The sequence below is a fragment of the Petaurus breviceps genome, unplaced genomic scaffold (genome assembly GCF_028583685.1).
Source record: "Petaurus breviceps papuanus isolate PSGF00001 unplaced genomic scaffold, PetGlider_PUasm1.0 90822, whole genome shotgun sequence".
In the NCBI taxonomy this organism is placed as follows: domain Eukaryota; kingdom Metazoa; phylum Chordata; class Mammalia; order Diprotodontia; family Petauridae; genus Petaurus; species Petaurus breviceps.
In genome coordinates this window covers 15,307,699-15,322,298 of record NW_027187351.1, presented here as the reverse complement: position 1 = coordinate 15,322,298, position 14,600 = coordinate 15,307,699, and the positions used below count along the sequence as shown (strand labels likewise).

Below are 14,600 nucleotides of genomic sequence, written 5' to 3'. Positions count from 1 at the left end.
AGAAAACAGCTTGCATTCCTCCTGAACAGCAGGAACCAGAAGAAGAAAGAAATAAAAGTTATTCCCAAGTAGCAAGTCTAAAAAATAGCAAACCTAGAGGTATTAAAGAAATACATGAAAACAATCAACTAAAGCAGATGGAGACTAGTCTCAAAGGGGATAAAGAAGGAGCCACAGTGAGAAAAGATGAGCCTGAGGGAGTCAGAGCTGACAACGAGGATGCTTCTCAGAGAATGGAGACAGAAACAGCAACTGAGCATTTGGGAAGTCATGATAAAAGTGTAAAACAAGCATTTGCTTTGTGCCTTGGAATGCCCAGATCAAGTCTGCAGGAGCTTGAAACCCTACTTCCAGAGTGTTCACTGGGTGTTAGTCTAAATAGAAATGGAAGCAAGCCAAGGGACACACTATCTTCCCGAATATTCCTGCCCAAATCTTGCAAGCAAGCAATGACAAAGCCAAAACAATGGCAGACATTCAAGACATTTTGCCCTCTTCATAGAGAAGAGCCAAAGCTAAACCATGTACATAAAGATATAACAGGAATGCCAAACAAGCCAACCCTAAGACCCATTTCTGTGGAATCTGAGGAACAGCAAACAGGTGGCCCAGAGGAGCAGCCCACTGAAATAAAAACAACACCCCCCCGGACAAGTGGTAGTAAACCAGATCTTGAATTTGACCCCAACACCAGTCATATTGGTAAGAATACAAGATTTTCAATTTTGGTGTGCCTTTCATGGTCTTTGTTAAAACTCTGTTAAAACTTGTCTCCTTAATTTGGAGGTGGTATGGTGTGGTGCAAAGAGTACTTCTAGGAGTCAAGAAACCTGAGTGCTGAACTTGGTTCTGTTGTTAACCATTTGTAGAACCTTTGTCGTATTAAATACTCATACTAGATCTCAGTTCTCTGACCTATAAAGTGAAGCGTTCTCTGATCTATAAAGTGAAGTGGTTGGCCTAGATGATCTCCAACATCTCGTTCGTGTCTAATATTCTGTGATTCTAATTGACAGTGATATAATTATGTTTGATAACAGGGTCTGTTACACAGTTGTACTCTCAAAACTGCACTTATTCTCTTTTTGTGGCAGCAGGTGATTATGAAGTCCTACCACCTGTCCCCGAAATAGCCATTTACAAGTGGTCACATCTTGTTCACTGTAACTGAAATATTTCCTCATTTTAACTGAACAAAGGCAACATTTCTCTGAGGTCTTCCAGTTGCTATAAAGCTTTGTGATTTTTTTTATATTTCCTTTTCTTCCCCTTAAACATTTCCAGCAGTAAAACTACTCCCATGAAGGCACATTGATTTAATTTATTAGTCCTATGAGGTGGTTGGAATGCAAGAACATTGAATATGAACAGCATTGTAAAGAAAACAAATGAACCACAAAGCTTGCAATTACCTTCATGCTATTCATCATGTCCATTTGGGAAGTGTTGGCCAAAGGGCTTAATTGTTACTAACAGGTATGATTTATTTGAAACAAAGGAATTTTTAAAAGGATGCAGCCCAATCAGTTGATGCTATAAAAATGAAAATAGATTGGCTATGGTTCTTATATTTGATTAAAAAAAGCTTCAGATTAGAGCACTATTTGTTGAGATATTTTCCAGATCATCTAGCAGAGATTCTTACTTGTTAGTTAGACAAGGCCAGCACACACAGGACAAGATGTACTCTATCAATGGTAGCTCATAATACAAACATAGTTGTGATTTCACATGTGTAAGATCTTACGCAGTATTCATCATTTAGAAAATAGTTTAGGAGAAATTTATTTGTGATTTCATTCATGTGAGTATTCCTTCCCTGTTGTAGATTGCATAACATCATAGAATCATAGATTTTGAGCTGGAAGAGACCATAGAATCTTAAGTTCAACCCCTTCATTTTACAGATAAGGAAATTAAGACATAGATCAGTGATTTGCTTAGGGTCTCACTTAGGCTTTCTTCTCTTTTTCTTTTCCTCTACACTCTGTCACTTGGTGATCTCACTCCTATGAGTTTAAACTTAGTGGGAATCTGAGACAGGGGTTTGTACCCAGATCTTCATGACTTTAGGTTCATTACTCTACCTACTACACCATAGTAATTCTCATTGTAATCTCTGTATGCTATACGTGGCCTTCATTATTTTTCAGTAGAAGTCCTTCCTTCCATATCCACCCAACACCAATTCCCCAATCAGTCAGTCAACAAGCATTTACAGTCTAATTCTGTAATATACATGGTATACTCTATAGCTAATTGTCAGTTCTACACTTGAAGTTCTGACAGCTTGGTGAAACCATCATACTTTTCTTCTTTGTGACTCCAGAGTTTCCTTCATATCATGGCGAAGCATTGAAGTTGTACTTTAGAATAAGATACTAAATATTACCTTCAGAAAAAACCCAGCAAAAATATAGCTTAATACTGTTTTAACATATTTTGGAATCTGATTATCTGAAAATGAAGTTTAACAATTGAAACTATTTTATAGCTATCAGAAAAATTGATACTATCCCTTCCCATCTTTTTTTTCAATAGATTGCCCCTACTAAAAAACCTTTCTCTCCCTCCTTCTTTCTCTCCTTCTCTCCCTTGATTCCTCTCATTTTTAGTCTTTCCCTGTCTACTGGTTTATTCCTAGCTTCCTACAAATGTGATCAAGTCTCCCTGATCCTTAAAAACCCTAGATCTCACTCTCACTGCTAGCTGTGCTTCCTCCTTTCTCAGCCTAACTTTTTAGTATCTCCTCTTTCTCTTTTGTCACTCTCTTTAACAGTCATCAGTGTGACTTCTAACCTTATCACTTAACTGAAACTACTCTCTCCAAAGTTCTCAGTGCTCTCTTCAGTGCAATTCTATGGGCCTTTGTCAGTACTTAACCTTCTTGACCTCTCTGTAGTACTGGAAGTTGTTGACCATGGTCTCCTAGATACTATCACCCCTCTAGGTTTTCATGACACTCCTAGTTTTCCTTCTGCCTGTCTGATCCTTTTTTTCACTGGTTTATCATCCATCTTAGTACAATAACTTTGAGTGTACCGGAAAGCATTGTTGTGGGCTTCTCTTTTTCTTTTCCTCTACACTCTGTCACTTGGTGATCTCACTCCTATGATTTTAAATATCATCTCTATAAAGATGTCTCCCAAATCTACAGTCATAGCTGCTGTCTTAAGCTCCAATCCAATATCATGAATCGTTTTAGACATTTCAGACAATGTTCTATAGGCATCTCTAATTCAATATATCCCAAACAGAACTCATTTTCTAACCCACCTACTATTCCCACCCTTCTCTTGACCTTTCCTATTTATGTTGAGGGCAGTACCATTTTCCCAGTCATCCTGGTTTATCTACTTTCCCATACACCATAAATCTAATCTTGTAATTTCTATCTTTTCAATATCTCTGTTATTTTACCTTTTAGTTTACCTTCTTCAGACTCCCACAGTCACTACTTTAGTTCAGGCCCTTATCACCTCTTGCCCAAATAATTGCAATGAACTCCTACTTTTTCTGTCTTCTTCAAGTCTCCCTTGCTAATTCATCCTCTACATAGCTAATAAAATGATTTTTCTGAAGCAGAGGTCTGACATCGTTACCTCCTACACTCAATAAACTGCATTCACTCCCTGTTGCCTTAAGAATCAAGTATTGATTCCTTTATCTGGTATTTACTACTCTTCAAAATTTGGCCCTTTCCTACTTTTTCAATACTTTCCACATCATTGGGGTTAGGGATGAGGTGTCTCCATGATCTGGAAAATCAAGATGAAATTTTTTGGCCCTCCCTTCTAAATTATTATGATGCTGAAAGATAAAATATGTTGATATTATATAATAGTATACATATATTTTATGCATTTTTTAGTTTCTAAACTTTTTGTGTTGTCTCCTGGCCTTCATGTGTCATCTGCGGCTTCTGTAAAACTAGCAGAAAATAAATCATATGTTAACCAGTGATATATTGAATGTATATGTTGGTGGGGAATGAATATATTGATGGGGAAAGTTACAATGTGGAAGGGACAACTGCAGTTACACATTATTACCCTCCCTAATCTCTATAGTTTAGCCATACTGGTCAACTAGCTCTTTTTCATACATGATGCTTGTTCTTTTGTCCCTAATTTTCTTCAAAGCACAGATCAGCTGCATCTTCCTAAATAATGCTTTTCTTGATTTGTACACTGCTTCCCTTTGCTCCCCCCCCCCCCCCCAGTCCCCAGTTATTGGGATTCTCTTCCTCTTGAAATTATTTTCTGTGTACTTTACTTATTTGTACATGTTTTATCTTTCCAAGAGAATATAGGCCTTGAGAACAAATACTATTTTATTTTTGTCTATATATCACTAGAAGCTCACGTGGTTCCTTCAATGGTGTTTAATTAGTATTTACTACATTTAATGAATAATGGGTATAAATAGCATGCCTATTACAGCACATTACAATTGATGAATTGTATGTACAAAGCATTGTAAAATATACTATCAACTAGGTAGTACAGTGGCTAGAGTGCTAGGCCAGGAGTCAGAATACCTAGAAGTCAAATCCTCCCTCAGATACTTACTAAATGTATGATCCTTGGAAGCTGGGTGGTTCAATGGTTCATATCTAGAGCACTGGCCCTGGAGTCAGGAGGACCTGACTTAAAATCTGGCCTCAGACATTTATTTACTAGCTGTATGACCCTGGGCAATTCCCTTAACCTTGTTTACCCCAGTTCTTCATCTATAAAAAGAGCTAGAGAAGGAAATGGCCAACTACTCTTTTTTTTTCTTTGCCAAAAACAATTCCAAATGGGGTTATGTAGAGAGGGACATGACTGAAACATTCAACGATGAATGTTCCTGGGCAAGTTGCTTAACTTCTGTCTGCTTCAGTTTCCTCAACTGAAAAATGGGGATAATAATTGCACTTGTCTCTCAGGTTTACTGTGAGGATCAAAGGAGATAATATCTGTAAAGAGTTTGGTATAGTACCTGACACATAGTAGGTGCTTAATACTTTTCCATTCCCTTCCCTGCCATCAAAGAAATGTATTATCTGAAAAGCACATAGTTCATGTAGTAAGCACAAGGACAGTCCTAATGTTACATTTGTACTCATATAATGTCAAGAGATCTAGAGGAAGAGACTCAGAATGTTGAGTAGACGACCTATGGTTGATTTATTAAGTGGTATGGACAAGAGTCACACAGGTTGAGAAGTCATGGACAGGTTACAGTTTGCACTATCTGGAGAGACTACCAAAATTAATGGGATCACAGGTATATTAAAGATAATGAACCATTGAAGAAATGTATGTTTATATTTTAAAAGAATTCTTGACTAGTAAATAGTGGTTGTATTACTATTAGCTATATGATCACGGACAATATATTTAACACATTTGAAGCTTGTTTTCCCCATCTGCAAAATCAGGGGTTGGACAAGATTAACCCTATAGACCTAGAGGAGGCCAAGCAAGATAGAGAATCATCTACAGATTGGCCACATGAGGATCAGTTGAAAGAAATGAGGATGTTTGGCCTGGAAAAAAGAAGACTTAAGTACAATATGATAATTATCTTTAAATATTCCACTATGCTGTGGAAAAGGGATTGGACCCTAAAAGATACAACTAGGAGAAATAGGTGCAAGCTCCCAAGAGACAAATTTCAGCCTAGTATAAGGAAAAATTTGCTCTGGATCAGGGCTGGCAGAGAATGGAAAGGGTTACCTTTGAAGAGATCATTTTTCTTTTTTAAATTTAAAATGTTTTTATCTTTAATTTATGCAATAAAGCAAACACTTCCATATGATAATATAGTAAAAAAGATGATACCATATGAAATTGCAAATCTGTTATAAACAACTTGCTATTCATTTTAAATATGCAATAAAGTTATTATATTTTTTCCCTTTTTGCTCCCTACCCCCTCACCCTAGAGATGACTACCATTAGACACAAATATGTATATATGTAAAATCATTCTATATATTACAGGTTTCTTTAATAGAGGCTTTCAATCAAAGGCTAGATGACTACTTGTTATGTATAGTGTAGAAGGATTTTTTTGTTCAGCTATGGTTTAAACTAGATGGCTCAGATTATTTGATTCTGATTTTGAAATAATTTTGTTTTTACAACTGATTTATAGCATATTTATTAATAATCATTCTCAAGGAACTGCTTTATTTACATTTATTATTTTAAAATGAATTATTCTTTATTTTTATTTTATAGTATTTCCTTTCTGAAATCACATTCGTTAACCTACTTAAAAATTACAAAAAATGTATTCATGCCTTTTATCTTTATACCAGTTATTTTTGAAATTAGCCTCTTATTCCTCTACCCAATTTTCCACAAACCACAGAAGAGAAAAAAAAATTAAGCCAAACAGCCAACACAATTGACTATATTTGACAAATTATACAATATTTCATACTCATAATTCCCTGTTTTTAAAATTAAAAGTGAAAAGTGCATTTCCTCTCTCTTTTCCAGGGCCAAGATTAATCCTTATAAACACAGAATTCAGTTTTATTTTGTTTTAGTTTTGAAAGAAGCTCACAATCTTTTTTGTTGTTTCCTTTTTGAAGAGGGGAACGCAGGGCAATTGGGGTTAAATGATTTTCCCAAGGTCACACAGCTAGAAAGGTTAAGTATCTGAGGTCAAATTTGAACTCAGGTCCTCCTGACTCCAGGGTGCACTATTTACTGGGCCACTTAGTGCCTCCATAATCTTTTAAAAGATATTCATCAAAATAGAGACATGCAAGGTATCAGGGTTGTGTATTTATGTAAATTTGTTCTCATTTACATAAACAAGGGCATTTCTGTAAGCACCAATATGATAATGGTAGTCAGCTAGGTAGTACAGTGGAAAGAATGCTGGGCTTTGAAGTCAGGAACACTCACCTTCCTTAGTTTAAATCTGGCCTGAGAAACTTACTAGCTGTGGGATGCTGAGTAAGTCACTTAACCCTGTTTGCCTCAAGTTTCTCATCTGCAAGATGAATTGGAGAAAGAAATGGCAAACTACTTCATTTTCTTTGCCAAGGAAACCCCAAATGGGGTCATGAAGAGTAGGACATGACTGAAAATGACTAAGAACAACAACAAAAGTTATTGTGTATATAATTTTTCTAGTTCTGTTTACTTCACTCTTCATTAATTTTTGAAAGTCATAAGACATAGATTAAGAACTGGAAGGGAACAAAGAAATCATCTAGTTTAACTTCCTCATTTTATAGGTGAGATAACTGAGGCATAGAGAGGTTAAATAACTTGCCTAAGGGTATTCAGGTAGTAAATGGCAGATCTTGGTCACATCTTGTTTCTCTAAATTCCTCATGCTTATTCTTTTTTATAATAATAAACTCCCATTACATTAATTTTGTGGGCTAATTAAATGGATGCTTCCTTTATTTACAGTTTTTTGCTACCATGAAAAGAACTTAAATGAATATTTTTCTTTTGACCTCCTTGGAGTTAGAGATGTAGCAGCAGGATTTCTGGGTCAAAGGGTATTGGCATTATAATAAGTCTTTTTCTTTTACTCCACCTCTCTGGTTCTGTCTCTCTTGATTTTGTAAGTTCATTTTCCTTTCCTAAATTCATTTTCCTTTTTTATTGTTGTTCTATTTTTTTAAGTGATTTTCTCCAATGGCTTTCTTATTTCAAAGGTCCATTTTTTCCCCAAAGATGGTTAGGGTATACTATTTTGGGGCTATGTCTTGAAGTCTTTTACTTTTTTTAACTATTCTGTTGACTTCTTTATTCTAACTTTTTGTGGTTGAGGAATTATAATGGGCTGCTTGAAATGAAATTCTTTAATAGCCCAAGGTCTTGAAAATGTTGCTATTTTGGAATTTTAGTTTTGAAATTTGACCATTTCATACCTTGGAGTATCAACTGTGAGGTTTTTCTTTGGTAGAAATTTGTGGATTCAGTTAATCAATACTTTGTCATCTGTATTTAAAAGTCCTAGGTTGTTTTCTTATATTGTTTCCTATAGCATAATATTCAAATTTTGATATTTACTCTTTTAGTTCTATGTATATTGTCTTCATAGTCAATTGCTTTGGGGAACAAAGAATTTTAAAAAATTGTTGCCTTTTGCTTCTCTTGTGCCAATTTTGCTTCCATTTTAATATTTTAAATTTCCAGATCTGCAATTCTCCTTTTTTTAGTGCCTTCGGTACTTAGGAAACCTTTGCAGTTATGTTTTATAGGTTATTTACTTTGTTGTTTATATTCAGTAATTCAGCTTTGAGACATCTGATTACCAATCTAATATCCATCTTACTGTATTTTAAAAGTATTATTTCTTTTTTGAAATGTTTTGGAGTTCTATGCTATTGTTCCTTTACCTCCATAGAGTCCCTTTTTTCAGTGGAGGATTTTTGGTTCATTTTCCATTACAGTATTATACTTTTTCAGTGTGTTAAGGTCTGTTTTTCATTTTTACTCATTTTTTTTTACTGAAAACAATCTTACTGTTAATTTGTTTGAATACTAAGCTTATATTTGACTTTTTTTTTTCTCTTGGTATTTTTATTTTCAGTCTTTTACTTATATTCTTAGCAGCTTGTTTCTAGTTATCCTCCCCCTTTTTGATTCCTTCCCCTCTTGCATGTACTTTTTTCCTTCATAGATACCCAAGGCTGACTGGCCTTAGTCTTATAGACTTGGATGGTGTGGGGGTTCAGTTCTTTCCCTGCCCAGAGTAAATTCCATGGGTAAGGAATGAATAAAGATAGATTTGTAGGCCCCTTTTTCTTTGATCATGAAAGCTCCTTCCTCTCTAGTCAATTTTGGGTGACCATGTCTTTGGTTCCCACTCCCTCCGTTATACTCCTTGTCCTTCATTGGCTGTGGGATGTGAAAATGTTCAAATTGAGTCATTGCTGTGAAGGAACTGGACAAGGATACCCAGGGCAAGGAACCTGAGAAACAACACTGTGAGGTTGTTTGCACTGGCTATGCTTGGTGCACCGACTAGACTCTGGACTTCAGTTGTGGAAAGTGAGTCAGACCTTTAAATAAGGTTTCTGATTTTTTTCTGGTATCTCTGATATTTGATCAAGGGGCTTTTGCCTGGGGGTAGTATTTCTATCTTATCTTAAGGATTCAGCCTTAACTGCTATAAATTTGCCGTTCATTTCCTTCTTTTGAGGGTTTTTGTTTTTTTGGGTGGCAGGTATTATCTAGTAAATAAATACTCCTCCTTCTTAAAATCATTTTCCTGTTTAAAGTACTTTTGATATTATATATATAGAAGGTAAAAGAAGGCTTTGATGGGTATGATCTCACTAAAGAAAAAGAAACAAACCCAACTTCATTCTTAAGCCCTTACAAACTTTTAGTAGGCTCTTCTCAGGTCTTGAAGGAAGCTCACAATCTTTTAAAAGATTTTCATCATAATGGAGACATGCAAGGTGTCAAGGTTGTATATTTATGTAAATTTATTCTCATTTACATAAACAAGGGCATTTCTGTAAGCACCACATATGGTAATGGTATACACTTATGCAAATAGTGTTAACTCCCAACAAGACAGCAGTGATAAAAAACCTCTTAGAATGCTCTGAGATAGCACGGTAGGGAAGATATATGGGTACATGGGGGCAAGAAAGAAGGCCTCTGATTATAGGGAAATGAAATAATGAATCCACATTCAATAGCTATCTTCTGAATGTCTGAGAATATAATGGGCCTAATGACTGCATTTATGTTGCTCTCAGGTCCCTCATTCTCCACACTAAAGTTATTCACAGAGAAAATCTTTTATCACTTGATAACTTGAACTATATATATATTTTTTAACAGGTGGTACCAAGGATCATGATACCAACAACCCTAGATTTCATATCCCACTTCCCTTGTTCTCCAGAGTGGAGCACATTAAACAAGAGATGGCCAGAGACAATATACATTTTGTCAGATTTGAAGCAACGGATCTGCATGGAGTGTCCAGATCCAAGAGCATTCCAGCTCGCTTTTTTCCAGTAAGTTTAATATTCAAGTTACAATTTTATGACCATTAGTAGATAAATCACAATTATGTATTTCTTGGAATATCTAAAACAATTTAAGCTTGAATTCCAACATTTACTCAATTTCTCTCCTCAGCCTTTTCCCAAGCTCACAAATGTCTCCCCAGGATCTAAATATATCCCCTCAATTTAGAATGCCTCTTCTTCAGCCTGGCAGAAGTACAACATATATTAGGATGGGAATTTTAGTTCTTTTGCCTTGAATAATTTCTCTCTACATAATTAGCTTTCCTAGCTCACCACATTCATGAAGATTATATTTTATTTGATATGAGTAAATTACAAGAGGAGACCCAAGAGCAAATACTGGAAGAAATATGAGTGATGAGATAAACTTTTTGAAAAATAAAAGTATCCCCTTATAGCTACTAATTATGATTAGAAAATGTATTAGTTTCAGGATGACATTAAAAATATTTGGAGACATTAGATTCTAAGAAACAAATATTTGTACATTCCCTGCACTTCCAGCCCCCAAAATGGTATTGAGATTAAGTTGGAATATGGTTTCTGCCATATCCTTTTGATTTTGCTGAAGAAGTAACAATGTTAATCAGACTGCAAAGCAAACCCTCCTCCTTCTTTCCTCCCCTCAACTATATTGTACAGCAATCTCTGATCAAGTATAATAGTTAAATATTTCTGATGTTCAATTAGACTTTTTTCTTATCTTGTAGGATATCACTATAATGTATAATTGTTATTTGTACAAAGGGTCTGATTTGGGCTAATGGAAAATAGGTTGTAATAAATTTAATGTTAATTGTTGATAAAGGATCTTCAATAAAGCCTAATTCAGTAGAAAGGGCACTATATCTATTGTCAGAAGATCTAAATTCAAATCCAACCTTGCCCCTTAATACTTGTGTGATGCTTGAAGAAAATCATTTACTCTCTTTGGTTCTGTAAAATAAAGGGTTTGAACTGGATGATCGGAGGTACTTTCCAGCTCTAAGCCTATGCTGCTACGATCCTGTGATCCTTATCCCAGTATCTTATTGCTGTATGTTCCCAGGGGTGTCCTTGTAAATGTTTAACAACCACTGTCTGAAAATAATTTTCACACAATGCACTGTTAAATTTAATCTGCATTCTTAAATTTAGATAGTCAACAACATAATAAATCAACCCCTCATTTGCTGTCTTCTGAGGTGAAAATTTAACCATCATCTGCTGGTCTAAGCTGGTTCTGTCAAACCCTTATTTAGTCCTATCTTGTGACTTTTGCATAATCTGCTGTCTGAGAACTAGTCTCACTGAGTTTGGAGAGGCATATTGCCAGAAGGCTAGCCACAGGTTGATTTTTTGGGGGGACCACAGCATTTCATGAAGATTACTAAAATTTGGTGTCACAGTGGGTATAGTGCCAAGTGTCAAGTTAGGAAGACTCAGCTTTCTGAGTCCAAATCTAGCCTCAGATACTTACTAGCTTTGTAATCCTAGGCAAGTTACTTAATGGTGTTTGCCTCAGTTTCCTCATCTGTAAAGTGAGCCAGAGGAGGAAATGGCAAACCACTCCGACATCTTTGCCAGAAGACCCTAGGTAGGGTCACACAGAGTCAGACATGGGCCAAATGACTAAACAACAACAACAAAACTGAAATTTTAAGAGGTTATATATGATCTGCTTTGATAAAGTGAGTACCTGCACACAATACCTTTTATTTTAATAAAGTGGTTTTTAAAAAGAAAATAAGTTACATAGGGTAAGAACCTGACCTAGGATGGTGGCAATAAGGAGATGGATATGAGGTATTATGCCTGTGAAATTACACGTCCAAATCCTATCTCTATTTTACAATTAGCTTAAACTTTTCAAAAAGTGCTGAATCAAAGGTAGACTAAGTATTAGAGGTGCTAACAAAAACAATAAGAGTATTTCATATATGACAGTCCATAGATGGAAATCTATGCAGATAGACTTGCAAATAGGTAATCAGCCCTAATCAAATTTAGTGAAACATTAAGGATAATTCAAATCCAATGATATATCAATATTATTTCGTCTGATTGTAATGTTGAGATAAAATAAACAAAACCATGCATGCCATTAAAAGGCACTTGTGAAACATTCATACTTTGAGACATGTCTTTGAGCCCTTAAGGACAAGGGAAATAGTTCCTAACTAGAAATGTTATTTTTTAAAATCCCAGGTATGTGAAGTCAGTGCAAAAAAAATTCCCAGTGATTTTGAAAAGATGAAAATCATAGGATCATAGATACAGAAATGAAATGGACCTCAAGGCCATCTAATCCAACTTTATCATCTTAAAGACAAGCCAACTGATGCTCAGAGAGATATAATAACTTGTACAGGGTCGCAGGTAGTAAGTGGCAGATCCAGGACAGTAATTGTCTTGATTCTAGAACTGCTTTCCTAACATTCAGATGAATCAGGATGGGGACTAAGACTTGAGTATTATAACATATTCCCATAAAAAACCATTTTAACGTTGTGGGGTTTGTGTGTGTGTGTGTGTGTGTGTGTGTGTGTGTGTGTGTGTCTAAACCATGGTGATAGATTTTTTAAAATCTAGAATGTAATAGTGTACAACTCTGTTAGCTTTTCTATTACATTAGCAAACTTCTTTCATAATTCTTTGTTGTTCGACTTCCAACTTTCTAATTCCAACTGCTCCATAACATTCCCTCTTATTTAGGAAAAAGCAATCCATGGTATTTCCATACCCAGAAGTTATCTTGAGCTGACTCTGAATCCTAAAGACAGTGAAGTGGATCATCTGAATGTACCCAGTTTTAATAGTGACATCATCCTGATCCCTGAGTTATCAACCTTTAGACCTCTACCATGGGTTGAGAGAACAGCAAGAGTGATATGTGATCCCTTTACCATAATGGGCAACCCTCTATTGACCTCTCCCCGACACATTGCCAAACGACAGCTGAGCCATCTGCGGGACAGTGGTTTTTCTCTGCATTCTGCCTTCACCTATGAATTCTGCATTTATGGTGTTGCTGAAGTCATAGATTCAAAGACAATATCCTTTCCCATGGGAATGTTATTAAGCAGTCATGACCAGCTCTTCATTCAGGAACTTGTTGATGGAATGTATCACATGGGTGTCAATATTGAGAGCTTCTCTTCTTCCATTGGGCCTGGTCAGATGGAAGTGACTTTTTGGCCAGAATTTGGCATTACTTCAGCAGATAATGCCTTCACCTTCAGGACAGGTAGCAAAGAAGTGGCAAAGAAGCATAATTATCTAGCCAGCTTTTTCACTGAGACAGGATTTTACAATTCAGGAATTCTGACTCATAGTCTGTGGGATACCAGTGGGAGGAAAAACTTGTTTTCCACTGGTTCCCGGGTACAGCAGCTCACAGACATTGGGAAAAAGTGGTTATCAGGACTCTTAAAGCACTCTGCTGCTCTCAGCTGCCTAATGGCACCTGCTGTCAGCTGCAGAAAGCGCTATTCTGTGGATTATAAAGAACCGAAGGAAAGCGTGCCTCCAACATGGGGATATAATGATAATAGCTGTTCTTATAATATCAAGTGTCATGGTGAGAAAGGTACTCAAATAGAAAATAAACTGGGTTCAGCCACAGCAAACCCTTATCTTGTACTTGCTGCTACCATTGCTGCTGGTTTGGATGGAATCCAAAGTGGGAATAGTTTCTTGGATGGTTCAGATGACAGTGAAAACTTTGTTGAAACAAAACCTTCAGAAATCCCTCTAAAACTGGAAGATGCATTAGTGGCACTTGGAGAAGATACATGTTTGCGGGAGGCTCTGGGAGACACCTTCATCCATTATTTTGTTGCTATGAAGCAGTATGAGTTGGAAAATGAAGAAACTGAGTCAGAAAGAAATAAATTCCTAGAGTATTTTATTTAGAAGACACAACTTTTCCCTTCTTCCAAATACATTATGACTGCTTAAATACCTGAAGATTCAATAATTCAATACAGTAAATGTTTTTTGAAAGTAACTAATATTATAAGGTCCTATGCTCGGTCCAAGATAATCAGAGACAAAAGAAAGAAATTGTCTTCAACTGTAATGTCTTCAAAGAATACAGGTCCTAATGGGAGGAGGGTGGTGTTTTGAAGGCACAGTTTGTGGACAAATAAGTAAAAACTGTTATATGAAATCATTAGAAGAGGGAGAAAACACTAACAGTTGCTGTAGGGGTGATTGATGGAGACCAGAAAAAAAAAGCCTTGTGATACTCTGGCTAAGTTACTAAAGCTCCCAGGGTGCAAGTTTTCTCATCTGTAAAATGAGGGAGGTGGGGCTGGGTCACATGGCCTCCAAGATCTTTTCTACCTCTAAACTCTGATCATAGCATCCTATAATCTCTCACAAATCAGTGGTAAAAAATGGGTGACCAAGAGCCAAAAAAAAAAATCCCAATACTTTTTATTTTCTTCCATTATGGTTGCTGTAGGTATGTTGTAGAAGGGATTAACACATCAGAGAGAACCTGGACAAGATGACCTCTGATGTCTCTCTCAGCTCTAGAAGTCTATAATTCTTTGATCAGTAACTTCTTAAATATGGCTTTATTTGATTTTATACAGATTCA

The 14,600-nt window shown here is 36.1% G+C and overlaps 1 protein-coding gene across 1 annotated transcript; it reads left to right on the top strand.

Moving 5' to 3' along the window:
* The first annotated feature begins 9,721 nt into the window (after positions 1–9,721).
* Positions 9,722–13,909, top strand: LGSN (lengsin, lens protein with glutamine synthetase domain). Its single transcript, XM_069070753.1, has 2 exons — positions 9,722–10,000; positions 12,710–13,909. Exons 1-2 carry the CDS (start codon positions 9,908–9,910, stop codon positions 13,907–13,909), a joined length of 1,293 nt encoding a protein of 430 aa, XP_068926854.1. The 5' UTR covers positions 9,722–9,907.
* The last annotated feature ends 691 nt before the right edge of the window (positions 13,910–14,600 follow it).

Coding starts and splice junctions, on each gene's coding strand:
- LGSN (XM_069070753.1), top strand. CDS start 9,908: ATGGCCAGAGACAATATACATTTTGTCAGATTTGAAGCAACGGATCTG. Junction 10,001..12,709: donor TTCCAGCTCGCTTTTTTCCA/GTAAGTTTAATA, acceptor CCTCTTATTTAG/GAAAAAGCAATCCATGGTAT.